This window comes from Delphinapterus leucas, chromosome X (genome assembly GCF_059928025.1).
Source record: "Delphinapterus leucas isolate spDelLeu-1000000601 "Yukka" chromosome X, BTC_Dleu_Yukka2, whole genome shotgun sequence".
NCBI classification, from domain to species: Eukaryota; Metazoa; Chordata; class Mammalia; order Artiodactyla; family Monodontidae; genus Delphinapterus; species Delphinapterus leucas.
In genome coordinates, this window is record NC_143150.1 from 128,492,100 (window position 1) to 128,511,293 (window position 19,194).

The 19,194-nt window shown below is 41.0% G+C and overlaps 1 protein-coding gene across 1 annotated transcript in view; it reads left to right on the top strand.

Moving 5' to 3' along the window:
* Positions 1–19,194, top strand: part of ANOS1 (anosmin 1) — a 193,339-nt gene that overhangs the window by 96,511 nt on the left and 77,634 nt on the right. The window contains exon 3 of the mRNA XM_022559806.2: positions 14,828–14,890. Within this exon, the coding sequence (XP_022415514.2) occupies positions 14,828–14,890 (63 nt within the window). The remainder of the gene's footprint in view (positions 1–14,827; positions 14,891–19,194) is intronic.

Consider the following 19,194-nt stretch of genomic DNA (forward strand, 5'->3'; position numbering starts at 1 on the left):
AAAACAGATCTACAGTTTCCTAGAGAAACTTGCTGCCATTAATTCAGAAAACAGAAGAGGTCTTTGGAAACTTATGCTATGAGTATATACCTGTATGAAGTGAAAAGTGGATTTTTTTGTGTATGGAACCCCAAATTTATTCTTTACGTCCAGGCAACCATCTAGACAAAAATTAAATATAAATCACTGGGCTTCCCTGGTGGCGCAGTGGTTGGGGGTCCGCCTGCCGATGCAGGGGACGCAGGTTCGTGCCCCGGTCCGGGAGGATCCCGCAAGCCGTGGAGCGGCTGGGCCCGTGAGCCATGGCCGCTGGGCCTGCGCGTCCAGAGCCTGTGCTCTGCAACGGGGGAGGCCACAACAGTGAGAGGCCCACGTAACGCAAAAAAAATATATAAATCACTATTTAACTTTTTTTTAGTCAACAGAAAATTCTTTTGTGTGAGAGCATACCATATGTCCTATAAAACATACGGTGCTCTAGTCTCAGAATTTTCCTTCTGATTCCACCTTCCGGCCACATACGCAGGAACATGCCACCCCACCCATCCATAGCTGTTGGAATTTGGGCAAAAAATTGGCATTTTTAAAACCGTTATTGGAACATGCTTGAGAGACTAGAATTAAAAGAAGATTTATTTTCTTCTTTAATTAAAAGAAACAAAGGTAGGTATCAGGGAAATATGAAAGAACTAAAATTAATTCTCCTTATTGGTCTTCTAGAAATGGAAGGGAATCTCATTCACTGAGTACCTACTACATACAGGCATTTAAAAACGTGGTCATTAAAGTTTTTATTCTGAAAGAATCCTCTTGGGCAAATGTTACTCTTTCATGTATCAGAAACCTCAGACCTGGCTGGAATCGTCAGTTTCTGTGTCCCTCACCTGTGTTGTCTATCAACTCAGGACCTCTCAAGTTCAGTCACCAGAATTGCCCCTAGAAGGGCAGACACATCTAATCATCAACGCTTTCTCACCACACTGGAAAACTATGGACAGAATGTGCTTCTCATGACCATTGTTGTGTGTCTCTGCCTCCAGATTCTTACATCCTCTAAGCTCAGCAGTGAATTGAATGGTCTGTGTCCAATGACAAATGGAGCCCTGGACTTGAATACTGCTACCCAGCCATTGCTCCTGTAAAGATGTTTTAGTTCCCAAATCTGGAAGGTGTAGGGTTGAGTTAGATGCCATCAAAGATGCTTGCCTTTCTAAAATTCTGTGTTTCCACGTTGTAACCCCTGCACATCCTCTGGGACATGGATCTATTGATTATTTCCCATTTCTCCTACATCTTCAGTCAGACCCCCTCCACCTGATCCTTTATTTTCTGCCTACCAATATGTTCCAGTCCCTTCTTTTTCAGTCTCCCCGGGCACAAATACAGAAGAGGGGGCAAGATAGATCACACAAAAACCTTTTGCTGACCTGTGAGATTGCCTCAGTGTTGCCATTCTAGCTCTCATATATCCCAGCTCCCCAAATTCTTGACATGCCAACTTCATATTTTCTCTGCTTCCTTTTGACATGTATCTTGGACTTTTGCTTAAAAGTGAACACGCCTTGTTTACCTTTCTAGACTGTGAAGAACTTGAAGGCAGGTGTGTGTGTGTGTGTAATTCATAAATTTAACAGAACCATCACTTAGCATGACGCTGTGGTGATGGAATTCAGCACATGTTTATGAAAGAAAGGAATGAATGATGCAGAAAGAAAGAGAAAAGAAACCTGTAAATGCTCGTCATTAGCTTTACCCTTTCTCCAGAACTGTGTATCCATAATTCCAGTAGCTTGCTGGGCATCCTTCCCTGTATATCCACTTGACAGCTCAAACTCATCATGTTAAACGCTTAATTCCACCTCTTGCCCCATGTTTGTTTCACCTGCACCCTCCGTCATATTGACGCAGTCAGCTCCTTTCCGATTGAGGTTAGAAAGTTGGGTGCCTTTCCCATTCTCACTTCTCCCACATTGCCTTTCATAGGTTGATTTTTTCTTCTCCTTTCACCCAGTGCCCTCTTCCATCCAAATGGCATATTGGCGCTAGAAGTGCTGGAGAGAAGGTTTGGAAGAAATTGTAAAAGCTTTTGCTCTGGTTTCATTTGCTGCGTGTTTTGCCTCCGTAATCCATCTCCTATTCTAACACACAAGTCATTTTAAGCACAGATGGGGCGAGCAACTCCTTTCCAAGACTGTCAGTGGCTCTTATTGAATTCCAAGGGCCATCTTCCTAGCCTTGTGTTTTATTGCATCTTCTTGTTTAGCTCTCACACTCCACATATCTACGACATTGTCCAAGCCCCAAATCTGTTTACCATTGATCAGGTCCTCCTCATTCTTCTAAGCTAATCCATGAGCCCTCAGTTCTGTGAAACCCTCTCCAGTTATCCCATATGGAACAACATACCACTTCTTCGGTTTCTTATGGGACTTTATTCTTCCATCACTTATCTTATACTTTGTTGCTGTAGACTGATTTATTTGCCTGCTTTTCTCCCATGGAGATTATAGACAACCTCAAGGCGGAACAAATTTCGACCAGATTTCCCCCACCTTGGTGAGTCGATGAGCACTTAGCACATAGGAAATACGAATCCACACTCATTGATTTAGCAGAAGTTCATTTGAACAGGTTGGAAAGTATGGAACGCTGGCTGCCGTGTTTTAACGTGCGTCCGGTCTATTTAGCATAATGTAATTATGGGTTCTGTTTCCGTGAGGATTGGGCATGTGTGAACGTTTGAATTTTACAGGAAACTTTTTTGCCTCAGAATTTTTTTGCGATCGCCACTTAGGTAATATCATTTCCTTTTCTGTACTTCGGCGTGAAAGTTTTGGGTTAAGTGTAAGGTGTGGAACTTTGTACTAAACTGTCCAGATGGTAGTTCACCAAAGCACTATCAATAATTTTCCTCTTTGTCAGTACTTTGGCTCGGAAGAGCGGGATCTCTTTGTCTGTGGTATACATAAATACCTTGGAATTTGTAGCACCTAGGGCCTTCTGGAGCTGAATCCTCCTTGGGATCATAATAATTTAGTAATCTCATAGATTTGCAGACCGCTCTTCAGTTTCCAAATCCCTGTCACATATCGCATCTCTTTAAGCTCTTGTAGCATGTGGCGTAAATGGGGCAGTGCTTTATAATGGAAATAACATTCCTTGGAGTGTGCCAACGCGTGGCTCCAAATTCCAATTCCCATAGCCTCACCCACAGTCGCTTGCTTTGTTTCCTCAGCCTCTCTAAACTGCAATTTCCTCTCTCTAAAATGTGAGAATAATAGTACCTAATTTTACACACTTCCGTAGTTTTGTTGTTATGAGGCTCCACTGAACAAATCATTTTAAACGTGCTCCATAAATCTGTAAAGATTCTCTCACATTCAGTAATAGTTTAACAAGTTAATATGGATGATTATGTTCTCATATTTGAATTATCAAGCTGAGGCTAAATAGTTAATGTGATTTTCTCAGTTGTAGATTTAGACACATGGCCAAGTTAGGGCTCAAACCAAGGCTTTCAATTCCATGGTGCACATGGCTTGTTTTTTTATAATCTGTTCTCTTGTTTGCATGTTCAGTTCCATATGCCTTGTGAGGGATTATAAAAGGGTTAGCAGACGTATTCCCTCCTCAAGAGGATCTGGAGGTAGTGTAACTTTAATACAAGTCATAGGCTCCACAAATCAGTCGGAAATGTGAGAATTCTTGGGGGGAACTCTAAATGCTACATGGTTGCAGAGAGGGCAAATCAGTGTGTGCTGTGGGGACAGCAGTGGCCAAAAATAGATGGTTTGAAGGAGCTACTGAGCTGAGTGGAGAAGGACGGAATAGCTTGTCTGTAAGGAAGACATATCATAACAGAGTGGAATTAGAAAGGATCTTGTTTTGGGGGAACAGAAAAGCAACCAGCTTCGCTGGAAGCAATTCACAGGAGGTTGAAGGAGCTGGTTGGACAGGATTTGCTGCCTGACCAGACGTTTTGAATGTAAAACCATGTACTTTAGGTTAAATTCGATAATTATTGGCTAATTGTATCAGTGACCTCACATCTTCAAAACGGTGTTTTAGAAGGATGGATGTGGCCAAAATGTATAGAATTGTTCCATGATTGCAGGTCATGGTCCTGAGGAGCATTTACTCCTCCATCCTGGGGAAGTTGTTTCTCAGGACCAGCTCTGTTACTGTGGTTCCTTTGCATGTTGTTCAAAAATTCTCAACCTTGGCACTGTTAACATCTGGAGTCAGATAATTTTTAATCATGTGAGTGCTGTCTGGCCCCTGGAGGACGTTGAAGCAGCATCCCTGGCCTCACCCCCAAGAAGCCAGCACCTCTCCCCTTAATCATAACGAAATGATTCCACACATTGCCAGATGTCCCCTGGGAATACAAAATCACTCCCATTTCAGAACCGCTTACTTAGAGCAATTTAAAAAATTTACCTATCTTTTTTTTTTTTTTTTTTAGCCACGCCATGCGGCTTACAGGATCAAGCCTGGGCTCCCTGCAGTGGAGGCATGGAGTCCTAACCACTGGACCACCAGGGGATTCCGTCTAGTATATTATGATATAAATTAATTACAATAAAAAAAGACCTGTACAGTGTTGTACAATATATTTAAAAGTTGTAAGAGTTTATATAAATTCCACATCATTGGCTTCTCTGTAAAGTTTGAGTGTCAGGCAATTCTGGAAGACAACCAGAAGGCAGTAAAGAGCAGGTGTTCCCTGGATATAGGCTGACCTCTCCAGTTTCCCATTCTTTTTGTCACCCCAGTTATCCAAAATTTACCCCCTTCACTCTTCCTCATTATTTGCTTCGTCTCTGGAAGTACTTGGGTATCCCAGTCCTAAGTACTGGTTATGAAAACATTTCAATTTATCAATAAATTTATTCAGCAGGTGTTTATTGAGCTGCAACCAAATGATAAGAATATTGTAGTAAACGTAGTAAATGTCACAAAGTCTCATTGCTCACTATGCCATGAGTGGAATATTGTATGAACATGTTTTATATTACGGTACATTTTATTTTTTATTTATTTATTTTTTAAGTTCACCTAGAAGTATTTTGGGTTTTCAGCATATAGGTCTTGACATTTTTTAATCAGATTTATCTCTAATTTTTTTTTTGAATTTATTTATTTTTCTTATACAGCTGGTTCTTATTAGTTATCTATTTTATATGTATTAGTGTATACATGTCAATCCCAATCTCCCAATGCATCCCACCAACAACAACAACCCCCGCCGCTTTCCCGCCTTGGTGTCCATACATTTTTTCTCTACATCTGTGTCTCTATTTCTGCCTTGCAAACCAGTTCATCGGTACCATTTTTCTAGATTCCACATATATACATTAATATATGATATTTGTTTTCCTCTTTCTGACTTATTTCACTCTGTACGACAGTCTCTAGGTCCATCCATGTCTCTACAAATGACCCAATTTCGTTCCTTTTTATGGCTGAGTAATATTCCATTGTGTATATGTACCACATCTTCTTTATCCATTCGTCTGTCGATGGGCATTTAGGTTGCTTCCATGACCTGGCTATTGTAAATAGTGCTGCAGTGAACATTGGGGCGCATGTGCCTTTTTGAATTATGGTTTTCTCCAGGTATATGCCCAGTAGTGGGATTGCTGGGTCATGTGGTAATTCTATTTTTAGTTTTTTAAGGAACCTCCATACTGTTCTCCATAGTGGCTGTATCAGTTAAATTCCCACCAACAGTGCAAGAGGTTCCCTTTTCTCCACACCCCCTCCAGCATTTGTTGTTTGTAGCTTTTCTGATGATGCCCATGCTAACCGGTGTGAGGTGATACCTCATTGTAGTTTTGATTTGTGTTTCTCTAATAATTAGTGACGTTGAGCAGCTTTTCATGTACTTCTTGGCCATCTGTATGTCTTCTTTGGAGAAATGTTTATTTAAGTCTTCTGCCCATTTTTTGATTGGGTTGTTGGTTTTTTTAATACTGAGCTGCATGAGCTGTTTATATATTTTTTGGAGATTAATCCTTTTTCTGTTGATTTGTTTGCAAATATTTTCTCCCATCCTGAAGGTTGTCTTTTCATCTTGTTTATAGTTTCCTTTGCTGTGCAAAAGGTTTGAAGTTTCATTAGGTCCCACTGTTTATTTTGTTTTTATTTCCATTACCTTAGGAAGTGGGTCAAAAAAGATCTTGCTGTGATTTATGTCAAAGAGTGTTCTTCCTATGTTTTCCTCTAAGAGTTTTATAGTGTCTGGTCTTACATTTAGGTCTTTAATCCATTGTGAGTTTATTTTTGTGTATGGTGTTAGGGAGTGTTCTAATGTCATTCTTTTACATGTAGCTGTCCAGTTTTCCCAGCACTGCTTATTGAAGAGGCTGTCTTTTCTCCATTGTATATCCTTGCCTCCTTTGTCATAGATTAGTTGACTATAAGTGCATGGGTTTATCTCTGGGCTTTATGTCCTGTTCCATTGATCTGTATTTCTGTTTTTGTGCCAGTACCATACTCTCTTGATTACTGTAGCTTTGTAGTATATTCTGAAGTCAGGGAGTGTGATTCCTCCAGCTCCATTATTTTCCCTCAAGATTGCTTTGGCTATTCAGGGTCTTTTGTGTCTCCATACAAATTTTAAGATTTTTTGTTCTAGTTCTGTAAAAAATGCCATTGGTAATTTTATAGGGATTGCCTGGAATCTCTAGATTGCTTTGGGTAGTATCGTCATTTTCCCAATATTGATTCTTCCAATCCAAAAACATAGTATATCTCTCCATCTGTTTGTGTCATCTTTGATTTCTTTCATCAGTGTCTTAAAGTTTTATGAGTACAGGTCTTTTACCTCCTTAGGTAGGTTTATTCCTAGGTATTTTATCCTTTTTGTTGCAGTGGTGAATGGGATTGTTTCCTTAATTTCTCTTTCTGATCTTTTGTTGTTAGTGTATAGGAATGCAAGAGATCACTGTGCATTAATTTTGTATCCTGCAACTTTACCAAATTCAAACCAAATTGATTAGCTCTAGTAGTTTTCTGGTGGCATCTTTAGGATTCTCTATGTATAGTATCATGTCATCTGCAAACAGTGGCAGTTTTACTTCTTCTTTTCCAATTCGTATTCCTTTTATTTCTTTTTCTTCTCTGATTGCCATGGCTAGGACTTCCAATACTATGTTGAATAATAGTGGTGAGAGTGGACATCCCTGTCTTCCTCCTGATCTTAGAGGAAATGCTTTCACGTTTTCACCATTGAGAATTATGTTTGCTGTCGGTTTGTCATATATGGCCTTTATTATGTTGAGGTAGGTTCCCTCTATGCCCACTTTCTGGAGAGGTTTTATCATAAATGGGTGTTGAATTTTGTGAAAAGCTTTTTCTGCATCTATTGAGATGATCATATGGTTTTTATTCTTCACTTTGTTAATATGGTGTATCACATTGATTGATTTGCATATATTGAAGAATCCTTGCATCCCTGGGATAAATCCCATTTGATCATGGTGTATGATCCTTTTTTTTTTTTTTTTGCGCGGTATGTGGGCCTCTCACTGTTGTGGCCTCTCCCGCTGCGGAGCACAGGCTCCGGACGCGCAGGCTCAGCGGCCATGGCTCACGGGCGCAGCCGCTCCGCAGCATGTGGGATCTTCCCGGACTGGGGCACGAACCCGTGTCCCCTGCATCAGCAGGCGGACTCTCAACCACTGCGCCACCAGGGAAGCCCTGTATGATCCTTTTAATGTGTTGTTGGATCTGTTTGGTAGTATTTTGTTGAGGATTTTTGCATCTATATTCATCAGTGATATTAATCTCTAGTTTTCTTTTTTTATAGTTTCTTTGTCTGGTTTTGGCATCAGGTCTCATAGAATGAGTTTGGGAGTGTTCCTTTCTCTGCAGATTTTTGGAAGAGTTTGAGAAGTGTTGTGTCTTCTCTAAATGTTTGATAGAATTCACCTGTGAAGCCATCTGGTCCTGGACTTTTGTTTGTTGGAAGATTTTTAATCACAGTTTCAATTTCATTACTTGTGATTTGTCTGTTCATGTTTTCTATTTCTTCCTGGTTCAGTCTTGGAAGGTTATACCTTTCTAAGAATTTGTCCATTTCTTCCAGGTTGTCCATTTTATTGGCAGAGTTGCTTTTGTTAGTCTCTTGTGATGCTTTGTATTTCTGCGGTGTCTGTTGTAACTTCTCCTTTTTCATTTCTAATATTACTTGTGTCCTCTCCCTCTTTGATGAGTCTGGATAAAGGTTTATCAGTTTTGTTTATCTTCTCAAAGAACCAGCTTTTAGTTTTATTGACCTTTGCTGTTGTTTTCTTTGTTTCTATTTCATTTACTTCTGCTCTGATCTTTATGATTCCTTTCCTTCTGTTAACTTCGGGTTTTGTTTGTTCTTCTTCCTCTAGCTCCCTAGGGGTAAAATTAGATTGTTTTTTTGAGATTTTTTTTGTTTTTTGAGGTAGGATTGTATTGCTATGAACTTCCCTCTTAGAATTGCTTTTGCTGCATCCCATAGGTTTTGGGTCATTGTGTTTTCATTGTCATTTGTCTCTAGGTATTTTTTGATTTCTACTTTGATTTCTTCATTGATCTCTTGGTTATTTAGTAATGTATTGTTTAGCCTCCATGTGTTTGTGTTTTTTACATTTTTTCCCGTGTAACTTATTTCTAATCTCACAGCATTATGGTTGGAAAAAAAGCTTGATACAGTTTCAGTTTTCTTAAATTTACCAAGGCTTGATTAGTGACCAAAGATGTGATCTATCCTGGAGAATGTTCCGTGTTCACTTGACACAATAGTGTAATCTGCTGTTTTTGGATGGAATGTCCTATAAATATCAATTAAATCTATCTTGTCTATTGTGTCATTTAAAGCTTGTGTTTCCTTATTAATTTTCTGTCTGGATGATCTGTCCATTTAACAAGTGAGGTGTTAAAGTCCTCCACTATTATTGTTTTACTGTCAGTTTCCTCTTTTTTTGGGGGGGGGGGGTTGCGGGCCTCTCACTGTTGTGGCCTCTCCCGTTGCGGAGCACAGGCTCTGGATGCACAGGCTCAGCAGCCATGGCTCACGGGCCCAGCCGCTCCACGGCATGTGGGATCCTCCCGGACCGGGGCATGAACCCGTGTCCCCTGCATCGGCAGGCGGTCTCTCAACCACTGCACCACCAGGGAAGACCAGTTTCCTCTTTTATAGCTGTTAGCATTTGCCTTATGTATTGAGGTGCTGCTATGTTGGGTGCATATATATTTATAATTGTTATATCTTCTTCTTGGATTGATCCCTTGATCGTTATGTAGTATCCTTTCTTGTCTCTTGTAATATTCTTTAAAGTTTATTTTATCTGATGTGAGTATTGCTACTCCAGGTTTCTTTTGATTTCCATTTGCATGGAATATCTTTTTCCGTCCCCTCACTTTCAGTCTGCATGTGTCCGTAGGTCTGAAGCGGGTCTCTTGTAGACAGCATATATATGGGTCTTGTTTTTGTATCCATTCAGTGAGCCTGTGTCTTTTGGTTGGAGCATTTAAACCATTCACATTTAAGGTAATTATCGATATGTATCTTCCTATTACCATTTTGTTAATTGTTTGGGGTTTGTTTTTGTAGGTCCTTTTCTTGTCTTGTGTTTCCTACTTAGAGGAGTTTCTGTAGCATTTGTTGTAGAGCTTGTTTGGTGGTGCTGAATTCTCTTAGCTTTTCCTTGTGTGTAGAGTTCTTGATTTCTCCGTTGAATCTGAATGAGATCCTTGCCTGGTAGAGTAATCTTGTTTGTAGGTTCTTCCCTTTCATCACTTTAAATATATCGTGTCAGTCTCTTCTGGCTTGTAGAGTTTCTGCTGAGAAATCAGCTCTTAACCTTATGGGAGTTCCCTTGTATGTTATTTGTTGTTTCTCCCTTGTTGCTTTTAATAATTTTTCTTTGTCTTTAATTTCTGTCAATTTGATTACTATGTGTCTCGGTGTGTTTCTTCTTGGGTTTATCCTGCCTGGGACTCTCTGCACTTCCTGGACTTGGGTGGCTGTTTCATTTCCCATGTTAGGGAAGTTTTTGTCTATAATCTCTTCAAATATTTTCTTGGGTCCTTTCTCTCTCTCTTCTTCTTCTGGGACCCCTATAATGCGAATGTTGTTGTGTTTAATGTTGTCCCAGAAGTCTCTTAGGCTGTCTTCATTTCTGTTCATTCTTCTTTCTTTATCCTGTTCTGCAGCAGTGAATTCCACCATTCTGTCTTCCAGGTCACTTATCCGTTCTTCTGCCTCAGTTATTCTGCTATTGATTCCTTCTAGTGTAGTTTTCCTTTCAGTTATTGTATTGTTCATCTGTTTGTTTGTTCTTTAATTCTCCTAGGTCTTTGTGAAACATTTCTTGCATCTTCTCGATCTTTGCCTCCATTCTTTTCCCGAGGTCCTGGATCATCTTCACTATCATTATTCTGAATTCTTTTTCTGGAAGGTTGCCTATCTCCACTTCATTTAGTTGTTTTTCTGGGGTTTTATCTTGTTCCTTCATCTGGTACACAGCCCTCTGCCTTTTCATCTTGTCTATCTTTCCGTGAACGTGGCTTTTGTTCCACAGGCTGCAGGATTATCATTCTTCTTGCTTCTGCTGTCTGCCCTCTGGTGGATGAGGCTATTTAAGAGGCTTGCACAAGTTTCCTGCTGGGAGGGACTGGTGGTGGGTAGAGCTGGCTGTTGCTCTGGTGGGCAGAGCTCAGTAAAACTTTAATCCTCTTGCTTGTCTGCTGATCAGTGGGGCTGGGTTCCCTCCCTGTTGGTTGTTTGGCCTGAGGCGACCCAACACTGGAGCCTACCTGGGCTCTTTGGTGGGGCTAATGGAGGACTCTAGGAGGGCTCACGCCAAGGAGTACTTCCCAAAACTTCTGCTGCCAGTGTCCTTGTCCCCACAGTGAGCCACAGCCACTCCCCCGCCTCTGCAGGAGACCCTCCAACACTAGCAGGTAGGTCTGGTTCAGTCTCCTCTGGGGTCACTGCTCCTTCCCCTGGGTCCCGATGTGCACACTACTTTGTGTGTGCCCTCCGAGAGTGTCTTTGTTTCCCCCAGACCTTTCAAAGTCCTGCAATCAAATCCCAGTGGGCTTCAAAGTCTGATTCTCTGGGAATTCCTCCTCCCATTTCCTGACCCCCTGGTTGGGAAGCCTGACATGTAGCTTAGAACTTCATTCGGGTGGTGGACTTCTGTGGTATAATTATTCTCCAGTTTGTGAGTCACCCCCCCCCCCCCCAGTGGTTACGAGATTTGATTTTATCGTGATTGCGCCCATCCTCCTGTCCCATTGTGGCTTCTCCTTTATCTTTGGATGTGGGGTATCTTTTTTGGTGAGTTCCAGGGTCTTCCTGTCGATGATTATTCAGCAGTTAGTTGTGTTTCTGTTGCTCTTGCAAGAGGGAGGGAGTACTTGTCCTTTCACTGCACCATCTTGAACCAATCTCTATTACTGAACATTTAAAAAATATAAATTTAATATACAGTTATCATCTGAGCAAGTGATATTGTGAATGCATCTTTCTAGATTAAGTAAAAAAAAAATTGATAGCTACATTCCAAATGATGATCAATGTGATTAGCTGGCTCAGAGTTGTTTTTTTTTTAAGTTTCTCTGAAATGTGAAGTTTTTCTTCACTGGGCTTGAAGCAGTAGCCTAGGAGGAAATGATTTCAAACAGTTGATCAGCCTGAAATTTGAAAGGCTAAACCACTTGCTAAAATACTAACTTTGATTACTGTTTTTGTTTGTTTGTTTGTTTTTGTAGTTTGACGCAGTATGTGATCACGGCCCTTAAGAGTTGCAGTTGTTTGCTTGTGGTATTACTTCTACTCCCTTCACACATGGAAGCGAGTTTTACGACTACCTTTTTTTAGCAGTACTTTATTATTATTATTACTTGGAGAAATAGAAAGTGTTTTCTTCTTGTTCAAAGTGTGAGAGAAATGGCCGTCATTTTTTTCCTCTTTGGCTTTTGTTGAAATCATTTCACCTGGCCAGTAGCACCGTAAAGAAATAGAGCTTTGGAAAATTTATCCTGCCAAGATTTACATAAATGTTTACATCTAGGCTGTTCTTGTCAGGTAGTTTTCACAGAGGATTACTAAAGGAAAATGTTGGCTGTCATTAGTAGCGTTTTGAGACGTATCTTTAGCTGCTCCTGATTAGTGGTGACTAGAAATGAGGCAAGCATGCAATTAAAATAGAACTTTAAATGAATGGTATATACCAATGCTAGACTTGACAGATGGAGATTCTGGATTAACAGGAAGACAAGTGCATTATGTATTGCTGTTGTTAGCATTTCAGAAGTATGCCCACTTTTGTAAATGATATCTAGTTTTTATAAGGCATTTATTCCACAAGTTGTCAGGAATATGGTTATTTGGAATCATGGACATCACAAAGGACTGACTTTTTTAATGCACTCATGCATGTCTCTAGTTATGAAAATGCAACTGTATACGTGTAGTATCTTGTTTTCATAATTTACATTTTCAGCAATGACAGAAAGCAAGAATCACATAATTATTCTGAGACATTTTTAGCCACATTGCACTGAACAGTTTTTATATGGAATAAATGCTTGTTGGATGTTTCCCAAGTGAAATGACAGATACTTAACTTGTAAGTAGCTGAGCCTCTGTCCGTGAAAAATCCCCAGGTCTTGTGGTGTGGTCCTGCTCCATTGTAGGCCACTTCTTCAAATGAAAAAATTGCAAGGTATTTTAAAGAGTGCCACTTATTCATATCAAGTCGTCTTGAGAAGGAGTTAGGTCTAAGCATATTTATTAAATGACCAGTAAAGTTTTTAGGCTAGGAGCCAATGTCTTGCAACAAATAAGGATAACTCTGTGGGGTAAGGCACTGGATGTACCTTTAGGAAACATAACTCACTCTTTAGGGAGCTCTTGAACTATGTAAGGTAGACAAGTTTTAAACTATTTCACTGCTATTAGAAAAATGGTATTCTTTTAGAATTGTTATATTGGTGAAAAATTGTACATTTGTTTTAGAACATGCTTGGAAGAGGTGAACACTAACAGACTTGGGACAAGCTTATATAGGTCTTGGAAAAGCATCATTGACGAGCTCAAGTTTTTTTGATTAAAATAACTAAAAATGAATTGTTCATATGCAACATTAAAGGATATAAAATCTAGAATATTCTCACAAGCAGTAGACTGATTCTTAAATGATGCTTACATGAACCAAGAAAGAGCCGTTACAGACTCTGTTTTCATCAAATTCTACAGTTCTTTTTTTCCCCCAGCTTTATTGAGATATAAGTGACACATATAACGTTGTGTAAGTTTAAAGTGTACAGTGTGATGGTTTGATACACATATACGTTGGGAAATGTTTCCCACAGTAAGGCAGTTCTTTTTAAAGTTTAGTGTAAGCACCAAGATTTTCAGGGGAACTTGCTAGACTCTGTACGCCTAGTGCCTTTCCCATGAACTCCAAGGTGATGCTCATATTACTGGTCATTTATCGCACTTTGAGAGCAGTGCTGTGACAGTTGATACAGTCAGTAGTTTGTTTTCATATATGCTTTTTTGATCGAAAAACATAGCAATGGACATTTGCAAAGTAAATTTCACCATAGAGTCTTCCAGTTCATCTTTAAACTGTGTATTTATTTGACAACAGGGAGGTTACTAGAAAGTAGAGTGAAAATATAGTACAGGTGTATGTTCTGAATTCTACATTATATATGTCTGAAATTTAACTGAGAATTTTGATACCAACTGGAAAATTTATCAGTAATGAAAGTCAGATACATAGAATAATCATGAGCTTATGGGAACCAGGGTGTGCCAATATTTAGATAACTGTCATTTAACTCTACGAGATGATTAATTTGTACTAATTAAAATTTGCATTAGAATATAATTTGGAGAATCAAATATCCATTCATGTGAATGTAAGATTTTCATTTCAATCATGAGGCCTGGCTGTTATGTCTTATTTATTACAATGTATTATATAGATAGTATGTATAGTACTATATTTTAAGTGTTATAATTATACGTTATATATAGTAGTATGTGTATAAAACCTACGTTTACATGTATATATACTTTGTTCATTCAATAATATATTATTAATTATTACACTTGTTACTGAACAGTGGATCCCGGCTATTATCTTTGATTTATTAAATCATATGTGTAAATTATATATATGTATTCAAACGGTATTCTGAATCTCTTATGGCAGAGTCTCATATTCAGGTTTACTCCATACATTTTAATAGAGTAAACTGCGTAAATGGGAATGCTGCTGGATTCACTGAGATAAACACATAAGTTAACAATAATGGGTGTGATATATAGAAATATATATATATATATATATATACCTATACATATATTTAATGCAATACTTCAGTCACTTACAGAAGAATATTCAAAACATAGCCCTCTGTTGTCAGTTTAAAAGCAAGTTATCGTTAAGGTTGATGAGGAAAAAATTCATCTGTAACAACAGCCTTTAGAAACTATTTTTTACTGAATAAAAATAAGCATCCAAAGTGCTGAGCCTGACACTGAATACACCTGCTTCTCCTGCATGTCGCCTCCAGACGCTGCAGCTTTCCTTTCTCGATTGTGTGGAAGCGTATGTCTTTCTGTCCCTGCTCGGTCATGATGCCCTTGGCTCGGATTCCTATGATACACACAGTTACGATGAGCTGCTGATTGATTGGATTTCCTAAGGTCACTAGGAAAAGTAGGCCCTGAGAAGTCAGGAGTGTGCACAGGCGGGTTCTTTCCTTTTGGGCTTTCTTTCTTTCCCGTGTTTACTGATTGGTTTTCACTGTTCATCTCTCCTAGTGCCTGGAGCCCTGCAAGGTGTCCTGGGACCTGCGGAAGCAGCAGTGCCAGAGCTTCTGTGAGGTAAGAGGCCCCGTACACAGCCACGGACACTCGGGACGCAACTGCAGGCTGACCACGTGCCAGTGGGTCCTTGGCATGGGAGGGCATCATGTTCTGGGGCTGGGGAAGTTCACTTTCCTTCAGGTGTGTGTGTGTGTGCATGTGTGTGTAAATTCACCTTAAAAAAATTCTCGAGACTTCTTAAAACCTAGCCACCCACTGCTTCCGTTATTAGTTAATCAGACAGTAAAACTTTTTTTTTTAGCACCAATGAAGAAGGGTTCAAGCTGTTGCCCTCCTCCCACCTCACATTATGGCTCTTCTGTGGGTGATTCTCGGCATGATGATTCTCATGCTTTTGGAGGAAGCCACCCTTTTATTAGTGGTGGGGTTTCTCAGAGATTTTCACCTGGCTGTTCACCCTCTGGGCAGCCCATACTCTGGGCTGAGGCTTGCCCACGTTTTCCCGTATGCAAGGCGCCTTACTTTCCCCATGCGCTCAGGTAGATGATAGAGCGTTGCTGTCCCAGACAACCACTGTCTAAAATCATCAGTTGTGCTGAAGAGGGGGAGGGCTGCTTTGCTGCACTGTCTCTTCCAGGGCAAACCAGGGACCCAGGGACCTGCCGTGAAGCAGCCAGGCTGACGGCACGGTGGCCGCTCAGAGTAAGAGCGGTCGGAAAGCCCGCAAGGGCCGTGAGCACGAGAGTTGGAAGAGTCCACTCTGGGGACCAAAGCAACACCGTGGAGGGTGGTGGCGAGGGAATGCCAGAAGACATGCCCGTGCGGCATCAGAGGGAAACGACGCTGCAGGGCTTCTTTGAGTGGAATGGGGGGCTGGTAGGGCACTTCCGAGCTTCTCCAAACAGACACAGTGGTCTGGTCCCGCCCCCGTGCGGGAGCTGCCAAGGTGGTCCTGTTGCCTGCGTTTCACCTTGGAGGGCACACAGATTCCATTCTGCAAACATGCCTGTGGGCCTGGGGTCATAACAGCGCCATCAGTTTTTTGTTTGTTTTTAATTAATTAATTTATTTTTGGCCGTGTTGGGTCTTCGTTGCTGTGCGTGGGCTTTCTCTAGTTGTGGCGAGTGGGGGCTGCTCTTCGTTGCGGTGCACGGGCTTCTCACTGCCGTGGCTCCTCTTGTGGTGAAGCACGGGCTCTAGGTGCGTGGGCTTCAGTAGTTGTGGCACATGGGCTCAGTAGTTGTGGCTCGTGGGCTCAGTAGTTGTGGCGCACGGGCTTAGTTGCTCCACAGCATGTGGGATCCTCCCGGACCAGGGATCGAACCTGTGTCCCCTGCATTGGCAGGCAGATTCTTAACCACTGAGCCACCAAGGAAGCCCCAGCTCCATCAGTCTTAAGGTGCGTGAAATACATCCTCAGTCCTGATACCGTCTGACCTTCCCGACAAGCGTGGAGATAAGCAGGGCACCCTGTAAGTCCACAGAGCTGTGTGTGGAAGCGTGGAGGCCTGGGAAGCTGGAAATTATCAAGTCACATGGCTCACCCACTGCAGGTGGCAAGACTGCCTCTCAGCTCCATCTCTGACCCCTCTCCCCATGTCCATGTGCTGCTGTGGCTGGATTCCCCTTGGACGGTTACAGGGGCTCACTGTGTTACAGGGTTATTTTAGAAAAGTGTTTAGTGTTGTTTTGGAAAGCTAGAATGGAAGTGTTTCTCAACTGCCAACGTAATCAGTACGTGATCTTCCTAATCTCAGTTTTATTTTGCTCCAAAAGTTTCTACTCAGCATTTTGTGACTGGCTGGAATATGGGTGATTTGCAAACTTACATAATGACATCTGTTGCCGGAAGTACCTGGGGGATGAGGGTTTTACCATAAGTGAAGTCTTCGGAAGCATTTTGTAGTAGAGTGAACTTTAAAATGCTTCCGATAATACATAGGACTGGCAGGTATTTGAAGTTACATAGCCAATTGCTCTGCTACTGACACACACAGCTAAGCTAATGATTTAGTGTCAAATCGGATAGAAGAGCTCTCCTATGTCTTTTTGTATCTCGTCCTTTTCTGGACGTTGGAGATGACGCAGAGGAGCATAAATCATGGCTTCTACCCTCCCTCAAGGGAGCTGACATATTACACTGCAGGTTTTCCAGAATATCTTCAGGCTTCTTTAGGGATCCAATCCAAACTTTCCCAGGAAACATGCTTACCTGCCATTCACATGAATGTTTCTTTATATTACGTACCTCTTCCTGCATAAAAAATGACCCCCAAACTTAGTGGCTGAACACAGCACACAGTTTCTTTGGGTCAGGAGTTTGGGCACAGCTTAACTGCATTCTCTGCCCAGCATCTGTCAAGTCTGTAATCAAGGTGTTGGCTGGGCTGCATTCTCATCTGGGGGCTCGACTGTAGAAGAATCTGCTTCTAAGCTCATTGCAATTGTCAGCAGAATTCACTTCCTTGCAGTTGTAGGACTGCGGTCCTGTTTCCTTGGTGACTCTTGGCTGGAGTGCACTCTTAGCTCCTAGAAGTTGCCTGTGGTCCCTCCCCATGTGGCCGCCTTCATTGGCAGGTCACAAAACAGCTATGTACTTCTTTAAGGCCATAATCCTGATTTCCAGTCTGCTGAGACGGAATTTTATATAACACAACATAATCTCAGGAGTGACAGTTCTTCACCTTGGCCACATTCTGTTGGTTAGAAGCAGACACACACACACGGAGGTGATTACATCAGCGCAGGTCATGACTCGGTGGGGCTCATTCTAGGCTGTGGAGGGATTCAGGTCTCTTGAGACATAGAACAGAGACGTTTGATCAGAAATGGAAACAAACAAGCAATAAACAAAACTGATGAATCTGTGCAAAGACAAGGACAATAAGGCCATCCCTGTGTCTCCTACATTCTATAAAGTGCAGTCCTACTTTATTTTGTATTCTGTTCTGTACACAAACTGTACATATATATGCTGCTGTAGAATCTAGAGGAACAAGATGTGCCCTGCTGTTCGCTTGGTAAACACATTATCCCTTAATATCACTGACTCTGTGTTGATAGTTTTACATCTGATCCCTGAGAAGGGAGATATAATTGAAACCTTTCTCCCTGAAATTCCAGATGTGATAGTGGGCTTCTGTAATTGCCGTTCTCTCTGAAATAACCGTGAGGACATCTGAACCACATAGGTTTATTAAAATGGGACTCGTGTGTACAAATTGTGATCTGCTGTTGGCAGAAAGGTTAATTGGAACTTGAAAGGTGGGGAAAACAGAGGCCAGTTAATGTGAGGGACTTTGTGGAGAGACCTCAGCCCGCTGGTCCAATAACTCAAAGCCTTAATGTGCAATTTTAGCTGCTTCGATTGTTCTTATCTCTCTCTGCGCTTTTTTGCTTCTGTTTTATTTTGCAGTAAATGTCTGACTATTATGCTTAAACAGACGGAATCCTGAAAGGGCTTGTCCCTGTTTCAGTATTTTTAAGGCTAGTCATTCATTGAGACAGACCCGTCCATGCCCCTGGTTACCACATTATGTATTAAGAATGCGTACAAGTTCCATATTGTCAGGAAGCTAAGCTTTCCCTTGGTAAGAGTTCGGACCCAGAAGGACTTCCAGGTTTTATTCTGCTCCAACAGAAACAACTAGACTGTTAGATATCTTTGGCCCAATGCGTATATTTGCAAGATGGTCTGAGCTTTATCTTCTAAGGCATGAGCTTGCAAACCACACCCCACACAGCAAACCTGGTCTGCCTCTAGTTTTCGTAAGTAAAGTTTTATTGGAACTTGGCCAAACCAGTTTTTTTTTTTTTAATATATCATGTATGGCTGCTTCTGTGTTACAACAGCAGAGTTGGGCAGTTGTGATATATCATATGGTCCACAAAGTGGAAACTTTACAGGAAGTCTGGCCCTTTACAGAAAGTGTGTTCCAACTCCTGCTCTAAGAAGAAGAACCACAGTCATAATGATATCACACAACCTACCTAACCATTCAGACTGTCACGATTTCTTAGCCTGTATTACCAGCACCAATTTCTAGACATAAAGTATTTTCTTGGTAATTTTAGTCATGAAGTTCTGCTATGTGGAAAAGATTTTCAGGGGCATGTTAATAATAACATACCTAGAATCCATTCATGGCCTCCTCATGTATTGATCTCTTTAACTTCTCATATGACTATCTATACAGTTCTACTTTTGCTACTTTTTCAGGCTGATGGCAGAGTTAACAATGTTCTTTTTTTAGATGACATAGTGAAGTATATTAGAACAGGAATCTTTTTTTTTTAATTCTTCACATTTATTAACTCATCATAGGGGTTCACTCCAGAATATGTTTTCTGCTTTTGGATAG